The sequence below is a fragment of the Odocoileus virginianus genome, chromosome 2 (genome assembly GCF_023699985.2).
Source record: "Odocoileus virginianus isolate 20LAN1187 ecotype Illinois chromosome 2, Ovbor_1.2, whole genome shotgun sequence".
NCBI classification, from domain to species: domain Eukaryota; kingdom Metazoa; phylum Chordata; class Mammalia; order Artiodactyla; family Cervidae; genus Odocoileus; species Odocoileus virginianus.
Genome location: NC_069675.1, coordinates 42556767 through 42578487, shown reverse-complemented (window position 1 = coordinate 42578487; position 21721 = coordinate 42556767). Strand labels below are relative to the sequence as shown.

The 21721-nt window shown below is 49.6% G+C and overlaps 1 protein-coding gene across 5 annotated transcripts in view; it reads left to right on the top strand.

Annotated features, from left to right (window-relative positions):
* The window catches only part of LIMS1 (LIM zinc finger domain containing 1), an 82406-nt gene that overhangs the window by 38195 nt on the left and 22490 nt on the right, over nt 1–21721 (top strand). The window contains exon 1 of one of the 5 annotated variants that reach the window (XM_020902432.2): nt 10805–10932. The exons of 2 other annotated variants lie outside the window; for them this stretch is intronic. Coding sequence is in view for 2 of the 3 variants with exons in the window: in XM_070478973.1 (XP_070335074.1) it covers nt 11327–11433 (107 nt within the window). In the remaining variant the exon portion in view is untranslated. Of the gene's footprint in view, nt 1–10804; nt 10933–11253; nt 11434–21721 lie in introns of those variants that run through there. 2 more of the 5 variants (XM_070478973.1, XM_070478980.1) reach the window with 2 other exon arrangements.

The window sequence follows — 21721 nt, the reverse complement described above, 5'->3', positions numbered from 1 at the left end:
CCTGTTCCTCTTGACTCCAGCAGCTGTGGTCTTCCTCTCTGTGTGGGGCGTCCCAGCGGGAGTGCTGCCCCAGCTGGGCTGGGCAGATGTGTTTGGGTCAGACTCTGTCTTGACTCTATCATTTGTGCTGCTGCCGGCACCATGGAAGCTGGGGGTCTGTCTTCTTGTTGTTGTAAACCCAGCACTCGTCCTTGTGAAGGCTGTGATTGGGGGTCTTTGGAGCATTCACTTTGGGAACCTGCTGTCCGATATGTTGCTTAAGGAGTTAGCATCTTATAAAGAAAAATCTGTTTTCTCACGGTTATACAGTAAATGGTGTTCTATATGTGTTTATCAGATGTGGTTCAGTCTGCAGCCCAAGCCTAGCCACAGCCTGTGAGCCAAGAATGGTTTTGACAGCTTTTAATATCTGAAAAAAATGAAGGTGTGAAAATTACATGATATTTGAACATCAGTCTTGGGACGCAACCCAGCGTCTGTTTGCTGTCATCCAGGGCTGCCTGGAGCCATGGGGAGTAGTGAAAAGTCACAACAGAGGCATAGGGCCCTCAGAGCCTGAAATAGTCATACTGACCTTTTTGGTTCAGTGGTTAGGACTCGGTGCTCTCGCTGCCAGGGTCTGGGGTTTGCTCCCCAACTGGCGGGCTGAGATCCCAGAAGCCTCATGGTGCTGCCAGAAAAAAAGAAAGAAAGAAAGAGTCTGCTGTGGAGGTTAGCAGTCATGAAGACTCTGTTTGATGTTAGATTTTAGACATCACTGCATTCAGATCCTCTCAAGTTAAATCCAGTTCTGTGGCAGTGACCAGATAATAATGTACTTCAGTTATATCAAACTAGTCCTCACTTGGTCACCATCCTCATGAGTGGACTCGTGATGACCGTGAACTTGCAAACTTCCTTCCTTCCTGTTCTGGAAGGAAAACTGGAGACTTGTCAGAGCACGTGGGAGCTGACCTTGGTGGGAGTGGGAGGAGGAGGGGGGATATCTGTGGGATGTGGGGTGATCTGAATCGAGCCCAGCACATGGCAGTCAGTCCTGTGCTCACCTATGGGAAGGTTTGTGTTTGTGTGTTTGGGCGGGTGGCTAATTTATGTCGTTCCTTTTTAGTGGGATCCCATTGTTTGTCCATTTCCCCATCTTATGAGTCTCAACTGGATGCTGAGTCCTGATCCCACTGGAGGGGCTGAGCCCGCACAGGCCCGGCGGTCAGCTGTGGGGTGCAGCCGGAATAAGGGGCAGGGCAAGCACCCCTGTACAGTCATCACACACCCCACCCCACAGAGTGAACAGAATGTAGTTAAGCCAGTGGTCTGCTCCCTTCACCAAGTTAGTGCTTGAGTGCACACAGTCAGTCTCACTCGAGGACCTGTTTCTATACATCTAGTCAAGACCGCCGTGTGCATGCTCTAGGTTTGTCTCTCTCTGACCTGGGTATTCAGAAGAGAGGTGCTGATGTCTGGTAACATCTGCTGTGATAAGCATCAGGTTCTGCACGTCAGCCTCACACTGTGGACCAGTGTCTGCTCACGGTTTCTTCTTCCTGCTTCTTCGCTCCTGGGTTTGGAGTCTACACACAGGTCCCCCACTCACCTACCAGGGTGATTGTGTCTGGACACCAGCCCATCTCACCTGGTTTTGCTGGTGTTATGACTAATTTAACCTTCCTATCTCGGATGTATCTTACATTCATCCTTTTTCCCCCTACAGTTCATGTCCAGTAACTTTCTACATCACCTTTCACTGGGCTTCATAGCATAATGTTTTTAAATTTTTCGCTTTTTTCCAGCTTTCTTGAGATGTAATTGACATGTAACTTCATGTGACTTTAAGGTGTATCATGTAATGATTTGAGACACGTATATAGTTTTCCAACATGTTTACCACAGTAAGGTTAATTAACCCACCCACGACCACACATAATTACCATTTTGTTGTGGTGAGAACATAAAATGTCTTCTCGTGAAAGGCCTTTCGCATATACAATATTGTTAATTATTGTCACCATGCTGGACAGCACATCCCCGAAGCTGATTCATCTCGTAACTGGAACTCAGCTCTACATCCTCCGACCAGCGTCTCCCCTCCCCCACCCTGGCCCAGTCCCTGGCATCACCCTTCTGCTGCTTCTGTGGGTTCAGTGTTGTTTGGTTCCATGTGTAGGTGCGATCACATAGTACTTGTCTCTCTCTGTCTGATTTCACTTCGTGTGATACCCTAGCAGTCCATCCATGTTTTTGCAAATGGCAGGATGTCCTTTTTTATGGTTGAGACACTTTCCTCTGTGTGTGTGTGTGTGCGTGCCTGTGTGTGTGAGAGAGAGAAATTTTCTTTATCTGTTCATCCAGCCACGCACCCTTAGGTTGTTTCTGTGCCGTTGTCGTGAGCGGTGCTGCAGTAAGCACGAGAGCACAAAGCTGTCTCTGAGATCATGATTTCATTTCCTTCCAGTATACAGCCGGGCGTGGGATTGCTGGGTGACACGGTAGCTCTATTTTTAGTTCTCTGAGGAACCTCCCTACTCTATTCAACAGTGGCTGCCCACACTGACATTCCCACACACCGAGCCTGAGGGTTCCGTTTTCCCCCCACATCCTTTTCAACATATGTTGTTTCTTGCCTTTTTCATAAAAGCGTTACTGACAGGTGTGAGGTGACATTTCATTGTAGTTTGATTTGCATTTTCCTGATGAGTAGTGATGTGGAGCATTTTCTGTGTACCTGTTGGTCATCTGTAAGTCTTTGGGAAAATGTTTGGTTTTTTGTTTTTGTCTTTTTGCTTTTGAGCTGTATGCATTTTTTTAATATACATCTTGGGTATTAACCCCTATGTGACATGTGATTTGAAAATTTCTTCTCTCATCTGTACATTATGTTTTCATTTTTTATTGTTTCTTTTGCTGGACAGAGAGGCTTTTCAGTTTGATGCAGTCCCACTTGCTGACTTTGCTTTGGTGGCTTGCATTCTTGGTGGTCACATGAAGAAAATCATTGCCAAGACGGATGTCAAGTTGCTTTTCCTTTCTGATTTCTCCTGGGAGTTTACAGTTTCAGGTCTTATGTGTCAGTCCGTAATCCACACTGAGTTAATCTTTGTGCGTGGTCTAAGGTGGGGGTCCAGTTTCCTTTGTTTGCATCGTGTCATGCTTTCTGTGCTGTCATCAAGCACCATTCACAATTGGTCAAACAGGCTTCTAGCATTGGTTACATGCAGAGTGGTGGACACTTGGGCTTTCACTGTGGGTTACTGTGCTGTGACGCTGCACCTGAGAATGAACTAAAAATGCCCCTTTTCAGACTTGCATTTTCTGAAAATCGTGTGCATGTAATACCTCAAGGAGCCACATGGTGGCAGAAGTGGTGCTTCAAAACCTGTTGGTTTACAAACCTGTTTCAAGAGAAGGGTGCTCTGCATCTTCATTCTTTCTTTTTTTTTTCTTTTAATGAAAATGTAGAATGTAATGCTTCCCAGTGGAGCAGTCACAGAGTCAGATACGACAGTGTGCATGTGCATGCACACATACACACAGAGAATTAAATAGGAGCCTCCAAATACCTATCACCCGCCTTAAATAAAGTGTTACAAATACAACTGAATCACTGGGTGCACTTTACTGATGATTTTCCCTCCTACTTTTCCCCCAGGAGGAAACTAAGCTCTTGTTTATCCTTTTATTAAACACTTGTGTAATCTTAACAGTGCATATAATTGTTCTGTCGCTCAGTCATGTCCGATTCTTTGCAACCCATGGACTGCAGCATTCCAGGCTTCCCTGTCCTTCACCATCTTCCAGAGCTTGCTCAAACTCATGTCCATTGAGTTAGTGATGCCATTCAACCATCTCATCCTCTGTTGTCCCCTTCTCCTGCCTTCAATCTTTCCCAGCATCAGGGTCTTTTCCAGTGAATCTGCTCTTCACATCAGGTGGCCAGCATTGCATAGGATTATTTATTCTTTTTCATGAAGAACCTTCCCCAACCAGGGATCAAAGCCACGCATGCCTCCTGCAATGGAAGCAGGGGGTCTACACCACTGGACCTTCAGGAAAGTCCTTGTTTATTTTGTTTCAGATTTTATGTAATGTGTATCATCTGTGTTACTATGCAAATTGGGCTTTTCTCTCAGCCTTGTTCTTAGGTTTATTCATGGGTATCTGTGAAGCTTTAGTGAGCTATCTCTCTTCTCTGGGATTCCCTGGTAGCTCAGCTGGTAAAGAATCCGCCTGCAATGCAGGAGACCCTGATTCAGTTCCTGGGTTGAGAAGATCCCCTGGAGAAGGGAATGGCAACCCACTCCAGTATTCTTGGACTTCCCTAGTGGCCCAGCTGGTAAAGAATCCACCCGCAATGTGGGAGACCTGGGTTCGATCCCTGGGTTGGGAAGATTCCCTGGAAAAGGGAAAGGCTACCCACTCCAGTATTCTGGCCTGGAGAATTCCACGGACTGTATAGTCCATGGGGTTGCAAAGAGTCGGACATGACTGACTCTCACTTCACTTTCACTCTCTTCTCTAGCTGTGTGGCATTGCGTGAAGAACTCACAACATGTTACATCCACTTTTCTGTTGACAGACATTGAGGAGGCTGTCGATAGAGGGCTTGCAGACCAGGAGCTGGGGGTGTGGGGCCCCCCCCTCAGTCCCCTGTTCTGTTCAACAACACACTTGGTCTTGAGAAAACTTGTTTTCTTTAGAATCTTTGCCTTTTCCCCTGAACTCTTGGAAGCCTGAGTCATCACCATACCCTGAAGGGGGACGGTCTCCAAGCAGTCCAGGAATCCAGTGACATCAAAGGTTCACGTCTGACTCTGTCCACTGGCTTTTGCTCCTGAAACTGTAGGAGGAAGGTTCGCGTCAGTGGCCGCGGTCTCCTTTCGAACTCTCCGTACCCGTCCACCACATTCATCCAGGTCGAGCGGGGTCCTGGCTCCAGGGAAGGAACTTGGGCTGGTGGGCTGGGGGATGGGGTAGGGATGTGGTTCAGTCTCTCCAGCCTGTGTTTAGTCTGGGGTTGTCCTCAGGGCTTCTGCACCCGCAGTGGCGAGGAGACACCCTCCCACCCCACTGGAGTTCTTCTCTCTGGACTGATAGTAAAACTGACACAAGACAGATGAACAGGAGAAGAGGAGACAAGTCTTAATTCCTGCGCACGGAGGTCTCACAGAAGTGGGACCCAAGATATGGCTGGAGAAGGTGGTTTTTATACTGGTTAGACAAAGAAACAAATTTGAGAAGAGTTGCCAGGACAAAGAGGGGCTTACCTAGTGGCTCAGATGGTAAAGAAAGTGAAAGTGAAAGTCACTCAGTTGTGTCCGACTCTTTGCAACCCAATGGACTATACAGTCCATGGAATTCTCCAGGCAAGAATACTGGAGTGGGTAGCCTTTCCCTTCTCCAGGGGATCTTCCCAACCTAGGGATCGAACCCAGGTCTCCCACATTACAGGTGGATTCTTTACCAGCTGAGCCACCAGGCAAGCCCAGATGGTAAAGAATCTGCCTGCAGTGCAGGAGACCCGGGTTCAATCCCTGGGTCAGGAAAATCGCCTGGAGAAGGGCATGGCAACCCATTCCAATATTCTTTCCTGGAGAATCCCATGGACAGAAGAGCCTGGCAGGCTGTAGTCCGTAGGGTTGTACAGTCAGACAGGACTGAAGCGACTTAGCATGCATGCCATGCACATGTGACAGAACAAAGAAGCGCAGGCTTTGGATGCTCAACTAGTGAAGAGTCTAAGCAGCTTGGCCCGGGGTTGGTCCCCTAAACAGGCCGAGGGTTTGTTCAGGTTCTCTGTCTCCACTGATAAGCGCATCCTTTATGGAGGTTCAGCTTCTGCATCGGGGGATGGAGGAGGGGTCACAGTGTCCGTGTTCTTAAGCACCTTTAGTTTAGAGTAATCCATGTGCCTTCGAGGAACATTTGGGCGCAATTCCCCCTAGGCCCCTCACTGTGTGTCCCTGGAGCTCCTAGGTGGGCTTGTCCACCTGGGAGACTCAGGGCAGACGTCCTGCTGACCGGTGGGTGCGAGCTTGGGCCTAGGGGCAGCAGCAGAGCCAAGTGTTGCTCCACATGCCCCCTTGGTGGCTGTGCTTGTCCGGACACTGACCTGCTTTGACACTTGGTCACCTCTTCTGCACAGCGAGGGTAGTGATGATCCATGGCTGATGGGACCGGGATGAACGCTGGATGGGCCGTGAGCTGTGAGCAGTACTTCCATCAGCTCCTCAGGCAGCACCACGTGGACACGACTGTCTGTGTCATTTGTAATCCTTTTTGAAAATCTTAGATTCAAAGTGGATTTAAATGCTGGCTTTCCACGGGCAGGATTGAGGCAGAAGGGGTGCAGCCCGGACTCCCTGTCCGTCCGTCACCCCCCTCACCCCCTCCTCTCCCTAAATGCCCTCCCCCCAGTCTCTCCTCTGAAGGCTAGGCCTCCCGGCTCCCAAGTCTGTGAGAGGGGTCTTTGCAAAACAAGTTTGATCTTCTCAGGCCCCTGTGGTTCCCAGGCTCTTAGGATAAAGAGACCTTTGAGAGGCAACCCCCCACCTGCCCCCACCCCTACCTGACTCTCTAATCTCACCCCCGCCCCCTCTGTTTCTGATGGATGACTTTCATCGAGGCTCCCCAAGAGGAGGGGCACTTTCAGAGGGACTGGCAAGCAGGTTAGGGACCGTGGTTTTGGTGACTTCTTTTCTGGATGGTGGATTCAGCCCTCTCACACTCTGCTCTACTTGACTTGAGTTTGAACCTGCTCATGAGAAATGTGGGGTCTGAGCCTTCATGGATGAGGAGGAAACCAGTGTCTGGTGGGGAGGGAGTATGGACGGAGAGAGAGGACTGCTCTGCTCTATCAGGGAGACTTTGCTTCCCTCAAAGGTGATTACTCATGTGGTAAAATGTAAGCTGAAAAGGACTTGTTTCCACTGAGTTCAGACTGGTTGCAAAACAAAATTCTTCTCTCATCATACGAGGAGATTAATGGCCTGGCAGCATCCAGCTGCTCAGGCGTCTGCAGCCTGAGGCCCCTAGTCTGGGGAGCGGGCCTGATGTGGGGCCCACCCATTGCTGGCCGGGAAGCCTGTGCAGCCTCAGCCCCCTCCTCCAAGGAGCCTGCCATGTGGGATGCTGGCAGCCCATCTTCGGGGCAGAGGATTTAACCAGCTGTCTTCACTCCTCACTGCCTGAAGGGAGTGCATGGAGCAGGTACACTGAGAACCTCGCTGACTCAGCTGAAAGGGAAGACCAGAGCTGGTGGTGTAGTTTTTATCCCGAAAGAAAGTGTTCATGCTCATGGGAGGTGCACAGCCCTGCAAATACACAGTGTCAGGGATTCTTCAAGGAAAGTAGCATTTCCCGAAATCGTGGAAGGGATGTGCCTTTATGATTCTCACTTAGGTAACGCCACATGTTAAATGCAGAAGGAAAACAGGGTTAGGGTTAGGAGTTTCAAAGCTCCAGGGTATTCGTCTCAAGCTCAGCATCATCATAAACCTACGAGTCTCTCGGAATCAGTTGGTCGGACAACTAAAGCAACTAAGAGAACTTAGGAAATGCCTGCTGCACAGTTACCTGGCCTTGTCGACCAGAGACAGGCTGTACAGCTTCTCTGGGAGGGCTGGTATCTGGTGGCGGGCAGGGTGGAGCCCCTCGTCCCAAAGCCCCCTGTGAGAGGGACCCCTGCGGTGATACTGAGCGGGGATTGGCCAGGTAGGGGGCGCTGCAGGGTTTCCCACGACCTTTGAGTTTATGTTTGGGAAGAACTCCCACAAATGTGGAGGACAGAGAGGAGGAGGGTGAGGCCAGAGGCAGAGATGAACTGGGAGGTGGGGAAAAGTTGAGGAGGGCAGCAGGAACTCCCCTGAACCGGAGTCTGGCCGCGGCTGAGCTCAGGGCTCCCCCACCCAAGGCACGGGGGTCCCTGTAAGTCCCCTGCCTATGCCCTGAGGTGGAGGCAGTGTTGTGCTCACAGTCATTGCTGAGGTGCACTGACCTTTATCAGACTCACAGATGGTCCATGACCCCTGAAAGGTGGGGCCCAAGGTCAGAGGTCAACCCACAGAGCAAGGCCTGGTGCAACGCTCCCTGGACCTTCCTGTTTAGTCATTTCATCCAAGAGAATAAACTGACAGAAGAGAGAGCCATCAGGTCCCAGGAGAGCCCGGCGGGTGGGCGGGCAGGTTCACAGAGCAGCCGCCCCTCTGGTGGGAGTTGGGAGGTGCCCCTCGGCGGCGTGTTTGTGAACCTTCAGCTTCTTGACAGCTGGTGGGCAGTAAAGGTGGGGGCAGGGAGCCCGGGAGCTTCATCAGGTGGGAGCACTGCCCTACTCTGAGAAATGAACTTCTGGTGTAGACACCCACATGGCCTCCCTCAGTACCAGATGCTTAGACAGTCCTTTGAAATTTAAAACTCTTTTTAAATAGCCCTGATCTCCACCCAGGCCCAGCTGACAACTTTCTGTGGAAAAGCTTGAAAGGAGGGAGCCTGGGGACGGGAGATGTCCTTGTCCCTGCCTCCTTGTGCAATCCCCCCCCCCACCTCCCACGCGGGAACCTTTGTTGGGGGTAGGTCACCCCCACTGCACACCCTGCACTGCAGGTCCCGGTGAACTTGGGGCAGGGGGACAGCCCTGTCTCTCACAGTCTGATGTCCGTAAGATGACAGTGGTCAAAAGACCTTTGCCCAAAACCTCGGGATTTAATTTTACCCAGTTGGTAGCGTATATTAGCATCAGTTTACTGAAATTTCTATTTGTCAGCACAGCTATTTTAAAAGTCAAAGGGCATAAATTGTTTCGGTTTGTTTTACACATTTTTTTTTTTCCTGTTCACATCCTTTTAACCTTAGACTCATCACCTACAGGATTCATCCTACGCAGTAGGTGTTTCCTGTCTTGTCAGCTTTACTAGTTTCCAAGCCCTTTTTCCTTGTCAGTGGGCTGCCTAGATCCTTTAAGAGGTCTCTTAGAAATCAAGCTCTGTAACAGAGACTCACAGACTTAGAGAACCGATTTATGGTTGAGGAGGAGGGAAGAGACAGTTAGGGAATTTGGGATGGACATGTGCACACTGCTGTATTTGAAATGGGTAACCGACAAGGACAGCATGGGGAACTCTGCTCAATGTTATATGCCAGCCTGGATGGGAGGGGAGTTTGGGGGAGAATGGATACATGTATATGTATGGCTGAGTCCCTTCACTGTTCACATGAAACTATTACAACATTATTAACTGGCTATACCCCAATACAAAATAAAAAGTTTAAAACAAAAAAAAAGAAAACACCATGAACAAAAAACAAAATCAAGCTCTCTTATTTACATTTTCTTATAGATACATATAACTATGTTATAATCCTATGTTGAGGGTTCTGTGTCTGCAGTGGCCACAGTAATTGTGTTTTGTTCATCAGGCATCTTACCTGTTTTGACGCTTACAATTAAAAAAAAAAAGAAAAGATTGTTTCTCTGCATTTTTCACCTGTCATGATGAAAACTATAAGAATTAGACAGTTTAGGAATCCTGATTTGAGGTTTCTATTACTGTAAACTTTCAACTTTTCTGTTTTTTTTTTTTTTTTTTTTGGTCTTAGAAGGATTCTAGAGCTTTGTATGAGAGGTATCTTTGTACAAAAGGTAAATCTTCTATATTTTTCTCATATATTTTGAATGAGCAGGACAGTTAAAGTCTAGAAGGTATACAGCTGTCTTCTGCTGCTCTGCTCAAGGCCAAGGCTCCCATTCATTACCAGCTTCTGTGTCTCCTTCCAGAGAGAGGAAGAGCTACATCTGTCACTTCATTGTTTTTACCTTTCATCACTAATTAAATCCAGAGTGGTAACAATATTACTTGGGCTTCCCTGGTGGCTCAGACTATAAAGAATCAGCCTGCAGTGTGGGAGACCCAGGTTCCATCCCTGGGTCTGGAAGATCCCCTGGAGAAGGGAATAGCAACCCGCTCCACTATTCTTGCCTTGAGAATCCATGGACAGAAAAGCCTGGTGGGCTACAGTGCATGGAGTCACAAAGAGTCGGACACGACTGAGTGACTAACACACACACAACAATATTACTAATTTCCCCAATTCATCTTCTTTAAAACTGGATATTGCATTTTGATGGCAACTGTAGAAAGTCATGTTTCCAGTGGGTGGTGGGACCAGGGTTGCAGCCCCAGGGAAGCCAGGGCTGCGGTGCAGAGTGAAGGAGTGAGACCAAGAAGAGACCCTGCTTCCATGGGATGCCCCAATCCTTGGATTCACAATACATGTCCTTCTAGAGAGGGGAGTATGTTAACCCTTTGATGCTTGGAGTGAAAAGAGCTTTCAGAGCCATTCTGCTCTCAGCCTGGAGGAGATCCTGGCAAAAAGATGCTGACACAGACAGAAACTGCCGGAACCACAAAGCCAGGCTGCTGGCTGAGATCTGGAGTGACCTGTCCTGAGAAGAGGCTGAGTCAGAGCTGCCTGCTGTCTTGCTGGCGTCCTGTGGGGCTGGATGACAAGGACGTGTCCCTATTGTCTGTCCCCCATTCTGCAGACACCCACCTACACTCTTCACCCCAGGAACCAGACCTGCCCTCCTGACTTGGGGTCAAACGTGCAGGGCTCCAGGGTACCCAGGACAGTTCTGGGTAGACTGTGGGCATCTGAGGTGAGGGGACCCCAGGCGATCCTGGGTTGAGACAATCCCCAGATGGGGGTTGGTAGAAGAAACCACTTTCGTTTCAGTTATGAATTTTTGAGTAACATTTAATGGGGGAGGAAAGAAGGCACTTCCTTCCTTTCTAAAGAGGATTTAGAGTTCAGTGGAGAGGGAGGAACTAGCTGCTGTCTTGAGAACTGAGCCTTTCTTTTTTTTCCTTTTCCTAAGGAAAATGTCCCTAGGAGCTCCTGATGACCAGGCACTTCTTGACACCGACAGCTGCCTGTGAAGTGTTGGTGGGTTTCCTGGCTAATTGAACAGGGCAGGAGAACAGGGCAGGCCCCTCCTCTAGTCGCTACCTTTCAGGGACTTTTCAGCCGGTTTTGATCAGAACGATGCTGGTAGGATTCATGCCGGCGCCGTTGTGATGGCTCACCGCCGCCAGGCTTTGCCTGTTGGTCAACACGTGAGCACCAGGTTCCCCCCCGCCCCCAGGTGCAGGCGAAGATAAGCCCGGCCCAGGGAGGGGGTGCGTCGGGGAAGCAGGAAGCGCCGGGCAGGGCGCCGCCGCCCCAGGCCTCTCCCTGGGCCAGGTGTGCGCGTGGGACGGGACGGTCTCAGGTCTCCGTCGGTGCCGCGCTCCGAGGGTCGCGATCGGGGGTCGGGGGCGGGCCCTGGAGGGTCGGGAGCATGACGGCCTTACAGCTGAAAGAGCTCTCGCAGTCGGGGCTCTACCGCCGGAGGAGGGACCGGCCGGACAGCCTGCGGCTCCCGGGGCCGCGGGAGGAGGCGCTCAGGTGAGTGGAGCCGCGGGGACGGGGATGGGCAGCGTGAGCCCGGCGGGTTTCAGTCCTGAGTCCGCTACCGGTAATGGTAGAGCTGCCGGCGGTGGAGACGTGCATCCCTTTGGCTTCTTAGGACGCGTTTCAGAGGAGTTTTTCTCTGCTCTTTAGGGGTGAGGTTTGTGGATGGTGGCTTGGTGGGGGTCGGGGTGGCTTCGAAGGTTCTTTGTTACTGAAATGGATTTCACAGAGGAAGGCAGAGCAACTTCTGTATGTAATCTGACAGAGCTGGAAGGATTGCAAACCCCCAGACCTTCGTAACTGAGGAGCTTAGGAGTTTTCTGTTTCCAAAGTTAACTTGCCTCAGACAACGCATGTTTAGTTTTTGTTGCCCCTACTGAATTTTTTTCTTAGGTTTTAGGTTCTGAAAAGCCCCTGCCACATTAAGCTATGGGTTAAACTGCTTTGTTCGCTGTGAGGGGTAGGAGCTCTGTCTGAGGAAACCCTTCTCCTGATACCTATACTGGGCAGCACATCAGTGTGTTTGTGGACCCTCTGTTCAGGCATTTGATTTTTCCACTTAGATGTGGGAGGAATAAATACATTATATACTATTGCTCTTTCTCCTGTGGATTTGTTTTTAGAGTTTATTATAACTTAAAAAAAAATTGACAAGGAAGCTGTTTAAATATATTAAATTTGTCTACAAACTTACCCCAATAACTGTACTTTTGGAGGGAAATGTTTATTAGAAAATTGTCCACTCTTGTCTGCATTTGAAGAGAGCTGCAGCATTAAGCGTTAGTCGCTCAGTCATGTCCGACTGTGACCCCATGGGCTGTAGCCTGCCAGGCTCCTCTGTCCATGGAAGTCTCCAGGCAAGAATACTGGAGGGGGTTGCCGTTTCCTTCTCTAGGAGATCTTCTGGACTCAGGGATAGAACCCATGTCTCCCGCATTGCAGGCAGATTATCACTGAGCCACCAGGGAAGCCTGGTGTGGACACCAACATTATTTGGATTTTTTTTGCTATGACATCATGTGTCTGTTAGCTGCATTCAGTCATCTTAACTTTGACTGGATTAAACACATTTTTTGTTGTTATTGTCTGCGCCATGCAACTTGTGGGATCTCAGTTCCTTGACCAGGGTTTGAACTGTGGCCCCTGCAGTGAAAGTGCAGAGTCTTGATTAACCACTGGACCACGAGGGATAAGGATGAGGTTTAGTGGGAATGTTGAATGCCTCATGCTTGACCAGAGAGGCAGGTGGTCACGACCGCTGAAATGAATTCCAATGTACTCTTGCTCTGAGAGCAAAAACTTACGAAAAATAGTTTAATTTCAGATTTGAGATCCTAAAGAATTTACCTTTTTTAAAAAGTTATATAAAACAACATTTGAGACCAGCCATCTTTTATTTATTTTCACAGTTGCCAGAGTCCCCATGAATGAGCCTACCTGCATGTCAGAGGGGCTGGTTACCTGTGTAGTCACAGAGGCCTTTGAAACAACATGGTTATTTTCTTTTGTCTGGAGTTTACGTTACCGGAAGAAGAATCATTCTTAAGGTGTATTGCTTGTTGCCTTAGGTTGAGGGGCCGTGTTTCTGTTGATTTCTGCTGTGTCGTCCCCTGGTGATAAGAAGGGATTTGGGCTTCTGCCATTTCTCTGTCCCCAGGTGCAGAGAAGTGACTGCATATTTTAGGACTGCGAGCTTAGCCAGGAAAAAGACCTCTAGCAATTTAGAGAGGCAGGGTTTTCACCTAGTTTTGTAGGAAGCCTGTGTATAGTATCAAGTCAGGCTCCTCCGGTAATAGGGGTGGGAGGGCTGACTTTGAGGTTAGACACGCCCAGTTCAGGCTGCTGGGTCAGGAAACCTAGATGAACCTCAAGAGGCTCCTCTTTAAAACAAGGATAAAGATCACTACCGTTATTCAGTGTCATTTATTATCTCATAAAACCCTCACCACTGGCTTAGCAGGAGGTGGTGTTGTCCTGTGAATGTTGCCCTCTGTGGGTTATTCACTCAGCTGACACTCATCCGGTGCCTACTTGTGCACCAAATCAAGACACCGGGGATGAATGCCTACTGTGTGCTGGATCGAAGCTGGGTCACCCTGAGACACCAGGGATGAATGCCTGCTGGGGCGCGGAGTCAGGGTTGGGCTGCCCAGGGACACCGGGGATGAGCACCTACTGTGTGCAGAGTCAAGGCTGTGCCACCCTGGGATGCCAGGGTCTGGGTCCCAGAGGGTCATCTGCACGTGTTCCTCCCACGAGCTGCTGCTGGACTGAGCACCTGTGACACCGGGCTCCTCCGAGTTGCACAAAACCACGCTTACTCTGACCCCCACACACCTGTTTTCTTGGCATGATTATGGATTCAGGCAGAAAAAGAACCAGAGACTAGCCCGGCTGTGCTCACTGCCAGAAGACGTTTTCCTTTTGGGTTGAAACTGAAGACTGTGCTCTGCAACAGGACACATGTGTCTAAAGAGCACACAAGAGTCATGAAAGTTCTTCCGACCTCAAACTGAAACTGTTTAGAACAGAAGCTTGTGAAAGGCTCTCCTGAGAAACACTGACTGTATCCACTTTAGACAGAAATGTTCTTACATAAAATCTACTTTTAGAAATAATCATGAAGTATGTTTCACATTCATACAGAACAGTGGTCAATCATGAAGTATGTTTCACATTCATACAAAACAGTGGTCGCGTCAGCTTCTTAGAACTGCCATAGCAAGTACCACACAGCCAGGGAGGCTTCAGATGCAGAAATGTGTGGTTCTGTGGAGACTCGGGGTCAGAAATCAGCCGGGCAGCTCCCCCAACAGCAGGGGGGTCTTTCAGTCTGTCTGACTTATTGGGCATCACCCCATCCTGGCTCTCTCATTGCATGGCTGTGTCCTCCAGTGGCTGTCCCCCCTGTGGCTGTGTCATCCCATGGCTGTATGTCTCTCCATGACTATGTCATCCCATAGCTGTATGTCCCTCTGTGGCTGTGTCATCCCATGGCTGTGTGTCCTCCCTTGACTGTGTGTCCCCTGTGTCCCCCATAACTGTGTTTCCCCCCATGGCTGTGTCTCCCCCTGTGGCTGTATGTTTCCCAGTGGCTGTGTCTCCCGCCATGACTGTGTGTCCTTCCTGTGGCTGTGCGTCCCCCTGTGGCTGTGTGTCCCCCTGTGGCTTTGTCTTCCCATGGCTGTGTGTCCCTTTCTGTGGCTGTGTCCACCCCCCCGGGCTGTGTTCCCCCTGTGGCTGTGTGTTTCCCCTGTGACTGTGCGTCCCCACGTGGCTGGTGTCTGCTCTGTGGCTGTGCATCCCCACGTGGCTGTGTGTCCCTCTGTGGCTGTGTGTCCCCCCATGACTGTGCATCCCCCTGTGGCTGTGCGTCCCCCTGTGGCTGTGTGTCCCCACGTGGCTGTGTGTCCCCACGTGGCTGTGTGTCCCCATGTGGCTTTGTCTTCCCATGGCTGTGTGTCCCCCCATGACTGTGCGTCCCCCTGTGGCTGTGTGTCCCCCTGTGGCTGTGCGTCCCCACGTGGCTGTGTGTCCCCATGTGGCTTTGTCTTCCCATGGCTGTGTGTCCCCCCATGACTGTGCGTCCCCCTGTGGCTGTGTGTCCCCCTGTGGCTGTGCGTCCCCACGTGGCTGTGTGTCCCCGTGTGGCTTTGTCTTCCCATGGCTGTGTGTCCCTTTCCGTGGCTGTGTCCACCCCCCACCCCGGGCTGTGTTCCCCCTGTGGCTGTGTCACCATGTGGCTGTGCCTTATGTGGTGTCTTCCTCTCTGTCTTTTCCATCTTTTCTCCCCTCATAATAAAGAAGCCCAAGCTGGAATCAAGATTGCTGGGAGAAATATAAATAACCTCAGATATGCAGACGACACCACCCTTATGGCAGAAAGTGAAGAGGAACTAAAGAGCCTCTTGATGAAAGTGAAAGAGAAGAGTGAAAAGGTTGGCTTAAAGCTCAACATTCAGAAAACTAAGATCATGGCATCTGGTCCCATCACTTCATGGCAAATAGATGGGGAAACAGTGGAAACAGTGGCTGACTTTATTTTTTTGGCCTCCAAAATCACTATAGATGGTGATTGCAGCCATGAAATTAAAAGGCGCTTACTCCTTGGAAGGAAAGTTATGACCAACCTAGATAGCATATTAAAAAGCAGAGACATTACTTTGCCAACAAAGGTCCGTCTAGTCAAGGCTATGGTTTTTCCAGTGGTCATGTATGGATGTGAGAGTTGGACTGTGAAGAAAGCTGACTGCCAAAGAATTGATGCTTTTGAACTGTGGTGTTGGAGAAGACTCTTGAGAGTCCCTTGGACTGCAAGGAGATCCAACCAGCCCATCCTAAAGGAGATCAGTCCTGGGTGTTCACTGGAAGGACTGATGCTGAAGCTGAAACTCCAGTACTTTAGCCACCTGATGCGAAGAGCTGACTCATTGGAAAAGACCCTGATGCTGGGAGGGATTGGGGGCAGCAGGAGAAGGGGATGACAGAGGATGAGATGGCTGGATGGCATCACCGACTTGATGGACATGAGTTTGAGTAAACTCCGGGAGTTGGGGATGGGCAGGGAGGCCTGGCATGCTGCAGTTCATGGGGTCGCAAAGAGTCAGACACGACTGAGCGACTGAACTGAACTGAAGGGCACCAGACACGTGGGTGTCACACCTGCCTGTTCCAGTGCACCCTCAGCTTGTGCCTTAGTTAAGTTTGCAGACTCTCCATTTCCAGTAAGGTCACATTCCCAGGTACCAGGGTCAGGACGTCTGCACGTCTTCTAAGGGACAGAATCCCACCCACAGCAGTGTTTTTTCCCAAAGAGTAAAGATCATCCCAGTGTGCAGTTTTTTAGAAACAGCTTTGTTGAGGTGAGATGAATGAGCTCAGTAAATGTACAGTTTAATATGTGGCTGGATCAGTTTTGACAAGTACCACCGTCAAGGTCATGCAAGTCCCCAAGTCCCAGCCTGCATTGGTAACTCTCCCGCATCTCTAGGAGCCTTGGCCACTGTGGTCACTCTGGCTGCATTTTCATCTTCTAGGGTTGTGTATAAATAGAACCATTCAATTGTGTACCCTCTGTTTTCTTTTGGCTCTTTTACCTCAGCATTGTTGTTTTGAGACAAGTCCACAGTGCATGACTTGGGATCATTCGGGACTGCTAAGCTGTTGTCCGCTTATACATTTACTGCATTTATTGGTTGAGAGTTGAGTGGTCTTGGCCGTTTCAAATGAAATTTGCATGAATGTTCACATACAAGTCCTGTGCTTTCCTTTCAATTGCAGGGAAAGGCGAGGTTGTTTGGTGGGTACACACTTAATTTCTTGAGAAATGGCTAAACTATTTTCCAAAGAGGCTGTACCATTTTGTATTCCCACCAGCGGTGTTCCAGGATTCCATTCTCTCCATATCCTCCCCCAAACTTGATGAGGTCTGGGGTCTCAACTTTTAGCTTTCTGGAGCATGTACTGATGTCTCCTTGCATTTCTTTCACCATTTGTGAAGTTGAGTGTTGTTTCCTGTGTTATTTATACATGATATCCTGTATCTTTTTTGGCACAATAACCATTCAGTTTTTGCCCATTTTTCACTGTGTTATTTCTTACAGTATTCAGTTGAAACAGTGCTTTATGTATTCCAGATACAGGTGCTTTGTCAGATACCTATTTTGCAAACATCTCCTCCCAGTCTGTGACTTGTCTTCTTATTTTTATAAATGTCCTTTGAAAAGCAGAAGTTTTTTTTTTTTTTAATAATATTTCTTATTTATTTATTTTTGGCTGTGCTGGGTCCTTGTCGCTGCGTGGGTTTTCCTCTAGTTGTGGAGATGGGCGGCTACTCTCTACTTGCGGTCTGGGGCTTCTCTTTGCCCTGGTTTCTCTGGTTGCAGAGCACAGGCCCTAGGAACTGCAGCTCCCTGGTGGTGAATGGCCTTAGTTGCTCCTCTGCATGTGGGATCTTCCTCGATTAGGGAGCGAACCTGTGTCTCCTGCATTGGCAGACTGATTCTTTACCATTGAGCAACCAGGGAAGCCCAGAGGTGTGTGTTGTTTTTTTTTTTTTTTAATTTTGATAGTTTATTTATCTTTTTCTTTTTATAAAGTTTTTGCTTTTTCTGTTCTGTTTATGAAATCTTTCCCAAACCCACAGTGGGTAAGATTTTTAAATAATTTCCATAAAAATATAAAATGATGAATCTGTATACCAGCTTGGCCTCTCTCGCGGTTCCCAGCTCTTCTGGCTGTGAGGGGTTCTCAGAGGGTGCTGCGCTGTTCACAGAGGAGGAAGGGCCTAGAAGACCCACGGTTGGCGCTTTGGGAGCTGAGCGCGGCTGCTCCCCGAGTGTTCAGAGTGAACTCTTGACTACTCACTTAGGCCTCTCTCAGGTTTAGGCTAAGATTTCTTACCTAACAGTCAGAATACACCTGATCATATCTTAAAAGTTAGAAATTTACCACGGGTAAGCTCCTGTGATGCCTGTTGAAACAAAACGGAATTTTTCTACCTCGTTGATAATTCATAGAGATTTGCCAGAGAAAACAGATTTTAAAAGTTAAAAAATATTACATTTGGGGGGGAAGATCCCCTGGAGGAGGGCATGGCAACCCACTCCAGGATTCTTGCCTGGAAAATCTCGTGGACAGAGGAGCCTGGCAGGCTACCATCCGTAGGATCGCAGAGTCTAACACAGCTTGAAGCAACTTAGCACGCACGCGCACATGACATTTTTGTGTCATAATGAATATATTGCTTAAAATTAAAACTAAACACTATAAGAATAGCCTACCTTTTATCTTGCCTGAATATTGTCCTCCTGCCCCAGCATCTGTGTCAGAGCTGGGACCCAACCAGGAATCAGAGCACAGAGGGTGTGTGCTGACCTCTGAATCTCTGCTGCCAGCTTTAGTTCTCAGTTCAAGCACAAAGATGTTGTTGGGGCAAGGCTGAGATTCTGCAGTGGTTTACAAATTTTATTTTATTTGCCACACCGCACACCTTGCACCCAGGGGTTGAACTCAAGCCCTCAGCAGTGAAAACGCTGAGTCCTAACCACTGAATCCCCAAGAGTGATTCGGACTCTGCACTTCCACTGCGAAGGGCCTAGGTTCCATCCCTGGTTGAGGAACAAAGATCCTACAGGCCCCCAGTGTGGCAAAACAAAGCAAAAAATGCGCCTCTCTGAAAAATTTCAGTAGCATTTCCAGGTGCAAAGAAACATATTCTTTGTTTCATGGTGAAAACTAATGTCAGTAATCTAGGCTTGGAAGGAAAGTTATGACGAACCTAGACAGCATATTAAAAAGCAGAGACATTACTTTGTCGACAAAAGTCCATCTAGTCAAGGCTATGGTTTTTCCAGTGGTAATGTATGAATGTGAGAGTTGGACTGTAAAGAAAGCTGAGCGCTGAAGAAATGATGCTTTTGAACTGTGGTGTTGGAGAAGACTCTTGAGAGTCCCTTGGACTGCAAGAAGATCCAACCAGCCCATCCTAAAGGAGATCAGTCCTGGGTGTTCATTGGAAGGACTGATGCTGAAGCTGAAACTCCAGTACTTTGGTCACCTCATGCAAAGAGCTGACTCATTGGAAAAGACCCTGATGCTGGGAGGGATTGGGGGCAGGAGAAGGGGACGACGGAGGATGAGATGGTTGGATGGCATCACTGACTCAATGGACATGGGTTTGGGTGGACTCTGGGAGTTGGTGATGGACAGGGAGGCCTGGCGTGCTGCTATTCATGGGGTCGCAAAGAGTCAGACAGGACTGAGTGACTGAACTGAACTGAATCTAGGCAGGGTTGGAGACCAACTGATGTTTTGTTACTTAGTTGCTAAGTCATGTCTGACTCTTTGCAACTCCATGGACTGTAGCTCCTCAGGCTCCTCTGTCCAGGGGATCTTCCAGGCAAGAACACTGGAGTGGGTTGCCATTTCCTACTCTAGGGGATCTTCCTAACCCAGGGATAGAACCCAAGTCTCCTGCATTGGCAGGCGGATTCTTCACCAATTAGCCACAGGTATTTTAGACAGTGAGTGGTTTTATGAAAGTATAACCAAAAAAGATCAAAAATTTTCCTGGATCTGGAATCATTCTGTGTATGGCAGTCAAGAAATGCCTTTTAAGGGATTTAGCCAGAGATAATACCTATTCAGCACAAGTTGTAGTCTTGGCTCTTCTTGATTTAATGTTGTGCTGTATTTAAAGGATATGCTATCAGGTTGTGGGTTTTCTGCATGAGACGTTTGTGGTTCTGTCTGCATTGTTAAGGGCCTGCCATGTGCCAGCGATATGAGTGGGGAAGCTGGTTGAAATACTCATTGTCTGCTAACAGAGAAGTTAGTGTGTGTGTGGAAAGCAGAGAGAGAGAGATAAGACCGTGCGTTGTTAGAAAAGGCCCAACATGCTGCAGGAGCAAGTGCGTTAATTATCTTTGGTGAGAAACAAATTACCCAGCACTTAGCAGCAATGGGAGCTGGCAGAGTTTTTGTTAAGGGCCAGTGATAAATATCTCAGGCTTTGTGAGCTGTCAGTGTTACAACTACTCAGCCCTCTGTCATAGTGTGAGTGCAGGCCTGGAATATGTGAGTCAAGGTGTTGGTGAACTGTATTTACAAAAGCAGCCAGGCAGCCAGATCCGACCTGTGGGCAGGATTTGCTGCTGGCAGGCCTGCAGTCACCATTGTGATCATCTCCCACATCCTGTGGGCCAGGAACCTGGGCTCAGCTCAGGCCAGTGCCTGTGCTGAGGATCTGGGAGTCTTCCTCTTCCTAAGGCTGGAAGGGAGGGGGAGGGGTGTGAGTGGGACGAGAGTTGCAACGTTTCATAGTCTAGTCCCAGAAGTGACCAGTTACCACTCTGCTGACCTGTCTTCATTGGAGCCCATAGGCGGGCCCCGCCCCTGTGGTGGGGGGGATGACACACAGGTGTGGATACTGTCAGAGAACTGGAGGGACCATTGGGACGAATGTGGGGAACCTGCAGCGGGGCCGAGACGTGGGGTCAGCTCTGAGTCTCACAGGGAAAGTAGGGGTTTACAGCCAAGGCACACGGCGGGGTTGGTCAGTGGTGGAGAGTTACTGACAGGGACACTGGGGCTGGGCTTTGTAGTGGGGGAGGGATTGAGCCAAACCGACCTCATGGGATTCCTGCTGAAGACAGGCCAGGGCTTTGGACATCACCTGGGGTGGGGAGTTGGGGGGTGGGGAGAGGAACCAGTCAGATGCAGAGAATCTGATGGAGGTGGGGGGAGGGGTCTGAGGATCTGATGGGGTAGGGGGGTGGGGGAGGCATCCGAGGATCTGATGGAGGTGGGGGTTCTGACTCAGCTGCCCAGCAGGATTCCTGTGAAACGACACTCAGAAGTCAGGGTCTCCTGGTTGGAGAGTTTGGCAGGAGTGTTTGTGGCACCAAAGGTGGGGTGTGTTGGCACCATTCTCAGCATGCATCTTCCAGTTGGCTTTCCTGATAGACTGAGCTCTTTGAAAACTTGGTCGTTTTGTTCTTTCTCTTCCCAGCTCAGTCATGTGTCCTGGGCCAGGTCATTTCTGGTGGCATCTCTGCTCTCATTTATGCAGTAAGAAGAGATGGTTCTGGTGTGTGCTTTGCTGTGCTTGGTGTGGACTGGGGACAGGCAGGTGCACGGCCACCCTGGCGTCAGCTCTGTTGACAAGAGGATTAGGGCCCCGGAGTCAGGAAGACTCATGTCCCTTTTATATCATTTAAGTCATAAATGTGGAAGACGCCGCGGGGCACCGCTCAACCTCCTGAGTCCTGTGCTTCCCCTACACAGGCCTCCCTTCCACAGTTTCCTGGGAGTTTGTGTGCGGGAGGGGCAGAGGGACCCCTCCCCAGGCTCAGAGGGGCACAGGTGGGGAGCTCCCTGGACCCTGGTAAACTTACCATGTGCCTCCTTCCCTGCTTCACACGCAGGTGTGGGTGTTTGCCTGGATCTCAGTCTGAGCGCAGCCTCAAGCAGTGAGTTGGGTCCAGTGGGGAGAGGATCCACAGGGAGATCAGGATAAGGAAGGCTCACTGTAAAGATGGGTCACTGTCTCTACAAGCTCCGTTTAGAGGGGCTGCAGGAGGTGGGAAGGAGCAGCCCCGCCCACCCAGGATGCCCACTGGGGGCAGGGCCAGGAAGAAGAGGCAGCAAGCTGAGTGGCATCTCCGTGGCCCAGTGCCCAGATTCAGATCAGAGCCCCAAGGTGCTCTCAAGGAGTGGGTGGGCCTGCCTGCAGCCGGGTCAGGTCAGGTTTGGTTAGTTTTGACGTGACCACCACTCCTTC